General features: G+C 41.4%; 3 protein-coding genes across 7 annotated transcripts in view; all 3 read right to left on the reverse strand.

Annotated features, from left to right (window-relative positions):
* Window positions 1-573: 573 nt before the first annotated feature.
* LOC149039501 (uncharacterized) lies at window positions 574-4,340 on the reverse strand. Its single transcript, XM_089181809.1, has 2 exons — window positions 1,043-4,340; window positions 574-833 (listed from the first exon to the last, which is right to left on the reverse strand). Exon 1 carries the CDS (start codon window positions 3,420-3,422, stop codon window positions 1,314-1,316), a length of 2,109 nt encoding a protein of 702 aa, XP_089037935.1. The 5' UTR covers window positions 3,423-4,340; the 3' UTR covers window positions 574-833; window positions 1,043-1,313.
* Window positions 809-13,163, reverse strand: part of LOC149039502 (uncharacterized) — a 59,480-nt gene continuing 47,125 nt past the window's right edge. Inside the window, exons 1-2 of one of the 2 annotated variants that reach the window (XM_089181805.1) lie at window positions 8,765-8,906; window positions 809-6,797 (exon numbers count right to left, since the gene is read on the reverse strand). In XM_089181805.1, coding sequence (XP_089037931.1) covers window positions 3,477-6,713 — 3,237 coding nt within the window. In that variant the 5' untranslated portion in view covers window positions 6,714-6,797; window positions 8,765-8,906 and the 3' untranslated portion in view covers window positions 809-3,476. Of the gene's footprint in view, window positions 8,574-8,764; window positions 8,907-13,163 lie in introns of those variants that run through there. The other variant, XM_089181806.1, reaches the window with a different exon arrangement.
* On the reverse strand, window positions 8,388-13,145 carry LOC149039503 (calcium uptake protein 1, mitochondrial-like). Of its 4 annotated transcripts, none has more exons than XM_089181812.1 (7): window positions 12,187-13,143; window positions 11,257-11,419; window positions 10,869-10,906; window positions 10,031-10,151; window positions 9,681-9,763; window positions 9,111-9,458; window positions 8,388-8,858 (listed from the first exon to the last, which is right to left on the reverse strand). In XM_089181812.1, the coding sequence occupies exons 1-7, from the start codon at window positions 12,607-12,609 to the stop codon at window positions 8,631-8,633; spliced, it is 1,404 nt and encodes a 467-aa protein (XP_089037938.1). In that variant the 5' UTR covers window positions 12,610-13,143; the 3' UTR covers window positions 8,388-8,630. The 4 variants fall into 4 exon arrangements, with proteins under 4 accessions (XP_089037938.1, XP_089037939.1, XP_089037940.1 ...); XM_089181813.1 differs by having other exon boundaries at window positions 8,388-9,013; window positions 12,187-13,139; XM_089181814.1 differs by lacking the exon at window positions 9,111-9,458 and having other exon boundaries at window positions 12,187-13,145.

Below are 13,163 nucleotides of genomic sequence, written 5' to 3' on the forward strand. Positions count from 1 at the left end.
TCAAATTACTGTGGTAATTTAGAGAATCGTGTGGCATATAAATGGTAAGGTAATAGCTACAACTTCGTACAGAAATCGATCTGAAAGCTTTTTAAAAAGTGCTTACCACGATGTAGGGAACTTTTGTAACCTCCTTGCCACAATAAAGCATCTCAATCTCTCTGATTTTAAAGTTATTTGTTTAATGTTGGTGTGCAAGGGGTTCATTGTGAGAGGCTTCCACTGACAACATGTTGTGCGTTACCACGTAAAAATGGACAAATTATTGCAAAAGGAGGCAAAAGTTACAAAAGTGCCAGACGATACCTATGGAGAGAGAGAGAGAGAGAGAGAGAGAGAGAGAGAGAGAGAGAGAGAGAGAGAGAGAGAGAGAGAGAGAGAGCTGGAGGAAAGGGCACATTTCTATCTTTTTTCAGGCACTTTTGTAACACAAAAGGGCACTTCTGTAACGTGACAATAACTATGGAAATGTATAAATATTTTTAATTCCTGAACTACTTAAACCCTTAAAAAGTTTGTTAACGCAACCACTTCAGTTGCTTTTTAGAAAATGGAACTTTTAAACTGGACGACGTCCGAGTTGATAGAGTTAGGGGATCAGAAGGGTAGTACTTCAAACGTTCTACGTGGACAGGAAACGTTCTTTCACCAAAAAAAATAGATCGTTTTGTTAAGGGTTGAGGATTGCGGCAGACAATCGTTCTGATAACAAATAGTAATTATTCAGGATTTGGAAAGATTTATGCTCAAAGAACTGGTCCGTCGGATGAAAATCAAAATAACTTGCGTGGCTCTAAAGAATCCCGAATCGTATAAATAGAATTTTATTCGATCTGAAACAATAAATAAATAAGATTTCTAAACAACAGAACCTAACCAAAAATAAGAGACCTAAGCACATCATATAATCTTCAAAACACGAACAGATTTAACCGCTAATTACATGCGGTCTTACAGAAATTACACTAACAGAAATCAACGCGAATAATTGAATGTAACAAAGCCTAAGGAAACCAAAAACGACTTAAAACAACTGACTTACTTCGTGACGGGATTCCAGAGTTAAACTAAACTGTATAATCATCAAAAACGGGAAAGCTATCCTGATTCATGCCTCCGACACGACACGTGTAAAAAAACTAACTAAAAACCATCAACTTACTCATATTTCAGTGTCAATCAAGGTGATCAATAAGTGAAAAGAAAAAGTGAAATATTAAACTAAATAAACTTTTAAACGTAACGCAAATGTCACGCGAGCAATGTTCTTCTCGAAACACTCTCCGCCCCGATGAGGGCGTTAGCTCTCATCCTTATTTGTCCTTGTCGTCGTATCCCTCTACTGGGTATATAACTGCAATCTTGGTGATGGGCCTTTCATACTCGCCAGTGCGGGTTCTAACCTTTACGTTCCTGACCTTTCCATCCTCTCCGGGGTAGACACTGACTACTCGGCCAACATTCCATGTTCCACGAATTGCACTTGAAGTTTGCACGATCACAAAGTCATCAACTCGAACATTGCGTTTCTCTGCATGCCACGGTTTTCTGGGTAGTAGCGACGGGAAGACATCTCTTGTCCAGCGGGTCCAAAACGAGTCGACTATTTTCTGGACAAATTCAACTCTGTGCCTAGGATTCTTTGTGTGTCTGAATGGTCCTTGTGGAACAGTAGACGATGCTCTTCCAAGTAACATATCATTAGGGCAAAGATATGAACCATCGTCGGGATCACTGGGGATTCGGCCTATTGGACGTTGGTTGACTAAATTTGCAACTTCAACGAGACAGGTCTGCAGCTCTAGTGAGGTTAGTATTTGCTCGCCAACTGCCTTTTTTAAGCCGATCTTGCAACTCTTTACCAAGGATTCCGCACAACCATTCTGATGTGGAGCTGCCGGAGTCGTGAACTGCCACTTCATTCCTCTTTCCGCGGAGAATTCTTGTAACTTCTCGGTATCCAGTCCCTCAATCATTTCCCGCAGCTCTCGTTCTGCACCAACTAACTGGGAGCCATTGTCGCTTATCATCAACGCGGGAACCCCTCTTAAGGCATAAAATCTTCTGAGAACTTGCATAAACTCCATAGTCGTGCAATCCGCTGCTAGTTCAAGATGAACTGCTCTTGTGTTTAAGCATGTAAAAATCACAGCATAGTGCTTGGCAATCTTGTTGCGGCTGATCCTGACTCGGTAAGGGCCAAAGTAATCACATGACGTGTGGTGAAACGGTAGAGTAAACGGTGCCAGACAACTTTTAGGTAAGTCAGCCATGACTTGCGATTCTACTCTTGCTCCAATTTCACGGCAAACCACACAACGGAACTTAACTGACTTCGCCAGGTCGTGAGCTCGAACGATCCAGTACCTTGTTCTTGTTTTTGCCACTGTCGCTGCCACTCCGGGGTGTCCAAACTGATGAGCATGCTGGACAATGAGGCGCGATATCCGATGATCTCGGGGAAGTAACACAGGATGTCTGGTCTCATATGAAACTAAAGCTTTGTCTGCTCGGCCACCTACTCTCAATACGCCTTCTTGGTCTACGTAAGGGCTGAGGTTTCTAAATTCTCCTTTGCTGAGGCGGTCTTTCAGGGTTTTCTGACTCTCCTTTAACCAGTGCGTCTCTGCACAATTGAACTCTTCGGGCGAGAGAGGACCATCTTCAGGCTCCAGTGCTTTTTCTTCCTCTGCCGATTCTTTGCGCCCACGTGCTCGCAGTCTCCTGATAAATCTCAACGCGTAAGCGGTAACTCTGATGAGCCGTCTCCAGTTTGAAAACTTGTTGCAATCAATGGGAGACTGAGTATTGATCTGCTCACCAACTATATGAACTTTACGGTGCTCCTTCTCAACTTCAACTTCATCAGCAACTGGGGAGTCTTGTGGCCACTCGCTCTCGGGGAGACGCAGAAAGTCTGGTCCATACTGCCACCTGCCAGCCAAGCTTTCCACTGGAATTCCACGTGATACGTCATCCGCTACGTTTTTCTCTCCTGGGACGTGTCTCCACTGAGCAGGATCTGAATTATCTTGGATCTCTCCAATTCTAACTGAAACAAATGGTTTGAATCGCCTTGTTTCGCTGCAGATCCATGCCAACACAATCTTGCTATCCAGGAAGAACACTGATTTATCAAACTTCAGCCGAGACTCTTTAAGAATGGTCTTGCCCAGTCGGGAGGCTAACACTGCACCTTGAAGCTCTAAACGGGGGATTGTCAGTTTCTTCAAAGGTGCTACTCTTGACTTGGCCGCGATGAACTGTGCATTGAAACCTCCAGTACTCAATTGCCATCTTGCATATGCACAAGCTCCAAATGCATCTTCTGAAGCATCAGAGAAAACACAAAGGACGGGCTGTCCAATTGCGTTTGCCGGCGTGATACATCTATCAAACCGCACCCCATTCAATTGTACCATCTCTTGAAACAGTCCTTTCCACCTCTCAGACAGTTCGGGCGGTAACTCTTCATCCTAGCTGATTCCCCTTCTCCAAAGCGCCTGAAGAGCGATCTTGGCTCTTATCATGAATGCACTTGCAAATCCAATGGGGTCATAGATGCGGGCTATTTGGCTCAGCACTTTCCTCTTTGAAAGCTGTATTGGCTTTTGACAATCAAGGAGATCCGATTTTACTGCAAACGAAAATGTATCTGTACTGCTGTCCCAAACCACGCCCAACACTTTTTCTACACTTCCTCCTTGCAGGAACGTTGCTGCTTTCTGTTCTTCTTCTTTGGGGGCTCCTGAGAGTGTTTCCGCTCTGTTTGACACCCAGCCTTTTACTCTGAAACCTCCTGTCTCCAGTACGCTGTCTATATCTCTAGTCAGGTCACGTGCCTCTTCTGTGGTTGATACTGAGTCGCAGATGTCGTCCATGTAGGTGTTATCCTGAATTACTTGTGCTGCTGCTGGGAAGGCTTCTTTCGCTTCTTCTGCTGTTTTTCGAAGGGCTATCTGCGCCATTGCGGGGGCTGGTTTATCTCCGAATGTCAAGACTGTTTTGACAAAAACGTCCGGCTCACGGTGTGTCTGTAAGTTCCTCCATAAGAACCTGTGCACGTGCTGGTCCATTTCTGGAATGCGGATTCTATGGTACATTTTGGATATGTCTCCAATAAAAGCCACCTGATTTTCTCGGAACCTGAGAACAACACCAAATAAGTCATTCAACAGGTCAGGTCCTTTCATCCAATATTCGTTCAACTTGTGCCCTTGGAATGCTGCCGACGAGTTGAACACAATCCGAACTGGCGTGCTCTTGCTTTCCGGCCTTAAAACCTCGTGGTGTGAGATGAAGTGAACAGGACCAGGGTATTCTCTTGCCTCTTTCTCTGTTAATCGTCTTGAAAACTGCAAGTGATTCATTTCAACCATTTGAAGATCATAGGCAGCGGCGTGATCTGGATTCTTCAACAGCCGTCGTTCGGTTGCCTCTAATTTCTTCTTTGCTTGAGACTTGTTGTTGGGTAACTGACGTGGATCCTTTTTCCAGGGATAAGGGATAAGCCATTGATTGCCTATCTTCTCGCAGGATTCTTCTATAATCTTCGCTTCTTCCCTTTCAATCTGACTGAGCTTTCCAGCTTCACAATTGCAAGGCTTTACAGAAACACCCATACTTTCCGTGGTCCAAAAGTCTGTCATGTCTACAGGCGTTTCGAGCTTGATGTGGTAAACATGACTTGCCTCTGACTGTTTGCCAGGAACTGCTCCAAATGCCACCCAGCCGAGAGGTGAATAGCGAGCTACCACATTTCCTGCCTCTCTCGTTTCCCCCGTGTGCAGCTTTGCTTGATCTATTCCAATGAGCAAGTCTATATGTCCATTTCCTCGACGAAACTGACCTTTTTCGAGACCAAGTTGTCTTGCAATGTCGGCAACCTTGACATCTGTGATGTCCTCACTAATACAAGGTATTCCAATTGCCTGTATGACGTGCGCGCTGCGGTCTTCCAGTGATCTGATGCGCACCTGGTAACTCTTCGTGCTGAGCTCCTCTTCTTGGCCGCCCACCTTTGTGATTGTGATCACAACGTGCTTTCCTTTTAACTTGAGGGCTTCGGCCACACTCGACCTGATCAAACTTATTTGAGCTCCCGAATCCATTAAGGCGTTCGCTCTCTGCAGGAGATGGCCTTGTCCAACTATGTCCACTTGCACGATAGGCAACAATGCTTTCTGGTTGTTAATCACCGACGTAACAGTTGCGATAGTCAACTGAATTGCTCTGTGCAAGAGAGGGTGATGGTAATAAGGGCACTGGATTCCATTGCTTTTTTCAGGACACTGGCGTCTTCTGGAACAATTGCTGGACCTGTGATCTCTTCCGGCACGTTTTAAGCAACTGAAGCATGCGTAGTTCTCCTTCACAGCCTTTATCCTATCTTCTAGATTTAGCGAGGCAAACTTCTGGCACTGATCAGTCCAGTGACTTGAATTTTTGCAGATCCAACACTTGTGTTGGAGACCTGACTTTGGAGCGTTAATATCAGATCCAAAATGGCCAACAGGATGCCTTGTTGGTGGGCCTGTGCTTCTCAATGCTGCCGTCGCTCTCATCCTGGACTTCATCTCAGTGTTCATCCACACAATAAGCTGCGCCAGGGTCGCCTCCTTTCCGCTGTTCTCTAAGTGTCGCGCCCATACTTTGCGGTCGTCAGTGCACATTCTCTGCTCGATAAGGGCCAACATGTGGTTGTTGTCCATGTCATGCGGACGTCCAACCTCTTTCAGTGTGGTAAAACTTCTTTGCACAAGGTGCACCAAATCACAAAGCCTAGCATCTTCTCCATCGCGAAGAGGTCTGAACTTAGTGATGTCCTGGGTTATGGTGTCTGCTACGAATCTAGGGTCGCCGTACACTGAGTCCAGATAGCTCCATGCGGCGTCGTAATCTGTACCGATACCTTTAATCAAGTCTAGCGGTCGCCCTTGTAAGCTAGTACGGAGCAAAGAAATTCCGTCTCTCTTGCTGTATCTGCCATCCACAGCGTGTTTGAAGTCTGACCGGAAGATCGCATAGTCCCTGACGTCCCCTGCGAAGCGAGGCATTTTCGGCTTCTCCATCTTAAAACCACAAGAAGTATTTACGCTGCTTTCATGTTTGGTGCCGTTGTTACAGTTTCCTCCAGGATTTTCTCCAGCTATCGTATGTCCATTTCCTGACTCAGTTTCTGTTCCGTTCGCAGCTGTGGCCTTAACACTTCCTTTGCCTTGTCCTGCTGAATTTCCCACTTGTTTCGTGATTTCCATCTCAATTACGCTCTCTGAGTCCTTCGCTCCGCTTTCCAGCTCCGAAGTTCCGCTCTCCAATCCTGATTTTCCACTTTCCACGATGGGTGTTCCGTTGTCCGATGCCGACTTTCCGCTGTCCAATCCAGATTTTTCGCCTTGCGATACCGATTTCGCTTTCGAGTAGTCCTTTGCACCGATTTCCATCTGAAGATAGAAGTCCTCGCACTCCTCCAACCATTTCTCCTCCGCTTCGAATGCTTCATCGTCCTGAATCAACTGTGTGTATTCCTCGTGCTTTACCACCAAGTTCTCGAACGCTGTTTTCATGCCGTGAAAGGCTTCCATAATTTCGTCTCTGGGCCTGCTCTCTTTTAGCTTTTTGCGCAAGGTATTCCCACGGCGGGTAAACGCTGCCTTCGCCGTCCTCCTCGTTCTTTTAGCCTCGTCCAATGCCGCTTCTACTTCTGCCATCATTAGTTTTCACCCTGCGGACTCCGGTAAGCAGTGAAATCGAATTGAAGTGGTCCGTCGGATGAAAACCAAATTACTTGCGTGGCTCTAAAGAATCCCGAATCGTATAAATAGAATTTTAGTCGATTTCGTGACGGGATTCCAGAGTTAAACTAAACTGTATAATCATCAAAAACGGGAAAGCTATCCTGATTCATGCCTCCGACACCATAGGCGGCCCAAGTTCACGTCTGGAGAAAAGGGAGTTACTACATCACGGGCGTCGAGCGGGGATAGAAAAAACGACCCAAATATGAGCGGTCAGCGGTGAAACAGCTTTTATACTTCATATAGAGACATATAATTTGTTGTTCCAGAGACAATCGTGTTGTAAAGCCGAAATGTTAACAGTTTACTTCACAGTTTAAGCAATTTTTCAAAAGTGTTGATTGAACTCATATCTTTTACTGCTTCAATAAACAATGGAGGCTTCGGAGAGGGAGTCAGTGGCATTTGGAAAGGCACCAAGAATAATTATATATATGGTTTGTAGCTAGCTGCGTGACGTGCGTGACGAAAAAAAAGTATCATGATTTCCGGTTGTCAAAAATGTCAATCATATTTGGCAGGAACTTGGTTTTCGCACTGTAGTTTGCTTTTCCTGGAAGATTTTGCCATGGATGAAGACCAAAAGCCAACAATGTTAAGAGATTTAGAGATCGACTTTTTGAAAGATCATCTCAATGGCTTTTCTGTTGAAGGCAATTATTGTTTTGGATATTTCGAGGGAAAGATAGATTTTCACGAGCGTCAATGGTGCAGAATCGTAACTTGATGGAGCCAACAGTGGACAACATCCCAGAATTCAAACTTTATGATTTTTTTCTCGGCTTAAACGCTAAGTCAGTTGTTCAATTGAATAGGAAGAAAAACATTTCGAACGGAAAACAGCGTTATTTGCACGTGTGGATCTTTTGAGAAAAGGTCTCCTAAACGAGTGGTCTTGATTGTAAATATTTAAGGAATGGTAAATACATTAGCCTTAACATGGCTGTTTCTCGAAGCTCAGTGTTTTCCTACTTGCCTTTTTTCCACGTGAATTGGGGGCGATTGAATAGATATAATATGCAGTAAAAGAACTTCAGCTGATAGAAATTTTAAATTTCTCATCTTAGGCTGTGGATACAAAATTCAAGTGAAAAGGAAGCCAACTGTGATTAATGCTTTGAACAAGTCAAGATACGTTTTTTTCGTCACACAACAAGTTACATAACGTGAATATCATTCTTCTTGATGCCTTTCCCGGTGTCACTAATGCCTTTCCCGATGCCTCCGTTGGTTAATAGAGCATTAAAAGTATCGCTCTGAGCATAGAATAGAGCATTAAAAGTATCGCTCTGACGAAGGGCTAACGCTCGAACGTCAGCTTTTTTACCCTTTACGGTGGCTAATTTACGTTTTCAACCCAGTTGTTAACACTAAATTACCTGCATTAAAAGTATTGTTCCAGTTAAAGCTTGAGGAAAATTGCTTAACTTTTTAAGTAGCGAAGTGTAACTTGGTAACATTTCGGCTTTACAACACGATTGTTTTCTGCAACTACAAAACGTACATTTAATTCTTCTTGGTACCCCTTCGGATGCCACCGATGCCTTCATTGTTTATTAAAGCAGTAAAAGATATATGTACAATCAACACTTTTGAATTGCTTAACATTTTATTTAGCGAAGTAAACTGTTTACACTTCGGCTTTACAACACGATTGTTTCCTGATACTACAAATGATCTGTCTATATATGAAGTATGAAAGTTGTTTCACCGCTGACCACTCGTATTTGGGTCGTTTTTTCTATCCCCGCTCGTCGCCCGTGATGTAGTAACTCCCTCGAGAAAAAGCCAACGATGAATTCATGAACGCGTCACGCGTTGTGTGACTCGGTGTTAAGTTACGGGAGGAACCGTTGAAAATTTGAACACGTTATAAGGCATAGTATGGGGAACGAAATATGGTCGATTTATAACGATAAATATTTCGAAATCTGAATATTTTACACGTAAAATCAATAAAAACTTACTCGTGCCCTGTGTATCCGTCGAAGTTTCTAGCGATTTCTGCTGTTTTAAGCTTGCTTTACCATCACTGTTAACCATGTTAAAAGACGGGTACACCTGTGAAAACAGGATTAGGTTCAGACAGCACTCCCTTAAATTGCTCCCTGCTTCCAAAGGAACAAACAATCAGTAAACCAGTATTGATGCTCTAGACAAGTCAATGAACACTGCTCCTGTTGCTTTACTGCCATCCACTTCTTTCTAGATTAAGTCTGTAAAGAGAGTTACTGCCAATTCAGTTGAGTGATAAGACCTATAGCCAAACTGATCTTCGGAGAGATGGCCACTGCATTCAAGCTGCTTCATTACCTGCTTATACACCCTTCTCACCAAAACCTTTAACAAAGTAGGGAGAATTGAAATCCGTCTGTAGTTGTCTATTTCTGCCAAAGCACCAGTCTTGAAGAGACAAATCACCTTGGTCACTTTCCATTTGGTAGGGACAACTTCAGTTGCAAGAGATAAGTTGATAATAAAAGTCAAAGGCTTTGTTATGACTTCTGCTGCATCTTTAAGCAATCCAGAGGGGAGGTTACCTAAGCCAGTGGCTTTCTTCCATTTAACGTTTCTCAGCTCTCTGAGGATCTCTGCTTCTTTCACAGCTCTAAGAGGGAATTCCTCTTTAACTTGAGTGAGTTTTGTTCCACCTAAGGTATGCTCCAGATAAAGTCATAAAAGTTAACAGCATAAAATTTGTAAGAAACAAAATCAAGTACAAAGGGCTGAAAACAGATGGCAAGAGGTTCAATCTCCCCATTTTCTAACTGATTTTTGCTGTAAGTATCAAGCTGTAAGTCTCTAATGACTGTGCAGATGATGATTATGATAATAAAGGAAACAGCCAAGACCCAAAAAAGTAAACCATCACAAATCTCCTACCTTTTCAAATTCCTCTGGTGAAACTTCCCCATCTCCATTTAAATCAAACATTTGGAATGCAATTTCAAACATTCTGGGAGGTACTAAACAGAAAGAAAGAATACCTTCTCTTATTTAGAAATGACACTAGCCTTTCAATAAAACTGGTACATAACTAACAAAAGTTTCAATCAATTTAAACAAAGCCAAAGAAAATTCCAGCGAACGTGTAAGATGAACTGAGAAAAGAAACAGTCAAAAAAGTATACTTCTGAGGAACAAGGACTACCCAAGAATTGGCACTTTAACCCTCTAAACTCCCAAAACATAACTTTTCTCTACATTATCAACACAATAGCAAACAGACATACATGATAACACTGTTAGAAGAAAAATATAGTCAGAGAGCGAAATAAGCCCATGTTCTCCCATCCTCAAGAAAACACTGTCCTGACCCAAGTGTTCAGAAAGCTCTCCTTTATACTTGTGTTTCTGAAAAGTCAAAGCCAAAAAAATCACATTTTTGTGACTGTGAGAAGGAAATAAGGGGGAAGCAATGAAAAAAGGGGGAAGCAATGAAAAAAGGGGGAAGGGAGACATGCATGCATAGATTTTAGTACCCACTAGGTGAGTGACCAGCTGAGTGTAATTCCTGACTCTTCAGCCATAAAATATAAGAGTAAATTTTAAAAAATATATCTATGATATTGTATAATAAATATGATTTATCTGTTACTTCTTCTTAGCATTCTCCTCATTTGTCTATTAGTAATGTTGCAAAAGGTGCATAGCTGAAACTCAAAAAGGTTATAACTTTATATATAATAATATTGTTCTCAACTCAAAAAGGTTATAACTTTATATATAATAATATTTTTCTATCATATGAAAATGGAAATCAAATACTGCATTTCCTCAAAGAAACACCTAGGGCCTAGTTAAAATTTTGGCTAAAGGGAGGGTCATTTATTGGAAGGAAGGCACTTAACCAGAAGAGGAACTTCTTACATACATGAGGGAACACTGCAAGCACATGGAGATAGAAACAACTAAAATGGAAAAGAAACTATTCTCCTGTACTAATTTTGCTGTATTCAAAGCTTCAAAGTTATAAATTAAGTGGCAAAAAAAAACTATGGATCAACATTGTTAAGCTGGGATGTATACAATAATACAATCAGCTATCACTTGTCTAGGGCAATTATGTACCTCAGGATTAAATCTTTCATGTTCATCAAGTCCCAATCCTGAAACAAGTAATATGAATGAATAAATAGATATATGTAAAAATAAAATATTTCAAACATAAAGGGACAAAGGAATAAAAATCAACTGAATAATTTGAGAATTACTTATAGCATAGGAAAAGCTACTTTGAGAAAAATAAGTACTACTAATTCAATAATACAATACTAGTTTGAGTTTAAGTTATGCAGGGAAATTATCATTAATAGCTTTCATTTAATGTCTTAAAGTTAAACCAGTCCAAGAATTAAGCAAAGGTTTTTTGGCACAATTTCTGCAAATCAAATTGCTTAGTGTCTACAATTTAAAGCACAACACAATAGAGATCAAGAATTACAAAATCCTTCTTTACCAGCAGGTTGTATTTTTCCTGGGGTCAATGATCTCACAAAATCCTCAGGTGTCATGAACACATCATTGTCCTCACCAATATGCACAACTTTTAGTGTTGCAAAGTATCTGAAAACCTTGTCTGGAGTGCTGTATTGTCTGATTCGATTTTCATACTCAATAATCTGAGGAACAAGGGAAAGACTTCACCACTTAACACACATACCTTTCCCTGCTCTCTAGATTCATAAGCCTTTTACTCTTAAATTCAAAGTTCCCCCATTAAACAATCAAAGTTAATCAAGGTGTGTAATAAGCACATGCCAGCCTCCTCCACATGCAGGAGAGTATGCAGAATGACACTTTTCTATTGAGACTTGGAATGCAGTTACCCTCTTTCTTAACCATCTCTTTTTGGACCATACTAGTAATTTGAAAGCCAACTGGTTCACCTCCTGTCATTTTGTTTTTCACATATTTCATGTTACTGGTATGTTAAGAATAATGTGGTTTATTTGTTCTTTTGTTACACTGAGTTCCTGAAAACTAGCTGCAATATGTGCACTTCTACTGAGAACATAACAATCATGTCTACACTGATAAGACAGCTTTAGATTGAAGTTTGACAAGTGCCTTAACATATGTTTGAGGAAAAATTCGAGTGGAGTCTGGTATGATTATTGTTTTCCTATTACACAGTTTTAAATAAAACTTAAAACTACCCTCCCCATACCCTCCAACAAAAACAAAAAAGCCAAATGTGATACATTGCCTGCGCGTACAAATAATCGACTACTCCTTCGAAAATGTAATGTATTGTTAACTGTTTTTAGGAATAGTAAAAATATACGATGACCATTTTAAACACATACAAGTTAAATTTGGATCGAGGATAACATCAGTAAAACCAGTACTGGGAAGATGTCAAAAAAATCAAAAAGGTTTTTATTACCCTTCTCTCTTTAAATCCACGTTTATCCTTCTTCCGTTTACCTTCTGTCTCGTCCTCTCCCTTGTCTTGAGTTTCAACCACGTTTCTATCAGTTTTAAAATCAATAGGAAGATTTTTCCCTTCGGCACGAGCTTGATTGAGTCTCCTGGATAAAAAATACAGCGAACTAATCAGGCCGACAGATGATCCGATGATGAGCCCTATATTTCTCCGTTGTTTACGAAAACGTTCTTCTCTGCTTTCTTCCTGATGAGATTGTTGATTTTCCACAGCTGATGAACCAAAAAAGCTCGCAGAACATCTGGCGTTTTGATACAAGCGACCCCTACGAAGCTTGCAGTTACTGGATGTTGAAAAGCATTTCCGAACTAATGAAAGTTCGTTGAGTAAACTCCGCAAAACTAGGCGGGTACCCATCGTCATTGACTTGTGGCGATGAAAAGAGTCTCCAATTAAAAAGGAAGCTTTTTGTGGACAAATAACATACCAAACCGGCAGCAAGTAGGCGAAATAATTGCCAAAATTTTGCTGTGTTTTCTTCCTCAATGAAGATGTCGGCTGGTGAGGGTTTGAAACCGCTGGCCTTAAATGAACATAAACACATCTAGCGAACACACCTAACCTCCGAAATTTACCCACATTTATTTCGGCAGTTGTTTTCCAAGTGCCATTTTACCTGATATTTTATTGTAAGCTTTACAGTTATTACTACCTTATATGACGACTTGCGGGAAAATGTCTAAACAAAGAAGTTTTAATCCCAGGGGGAGAGGTGTGGATAAACAACTTGTTCAATTTTGTCAATTTTAAATTTTACGAGACTAACATGCTTTTTCTTATCCAACATAACATGCTATGGAAGAACATAAAATGAAAAAAATAATATGTTTGTTTTTCAATCATCGACAAAGAAAATGTCAAAAAAGAATAGAACACCATATAAGTATTTCCCTTGGGTAAAATCTTTCCAACCTACC

The sequence above is a fragment of the Pocillopora damicornis genome, chromosome 9 (assembly GCF_964200805.1).
Source record: "Pocillopora damicornis chromosome 9, jaPocDami1.2, whole genome shotgun sequence".
Lineage (NCBI taxonomy): Eukaryota > Metazoa > Cnidaria > Anthozoa > Scleractinia > Pocilloporidae > Pocillopora > Pocillopora damicornis.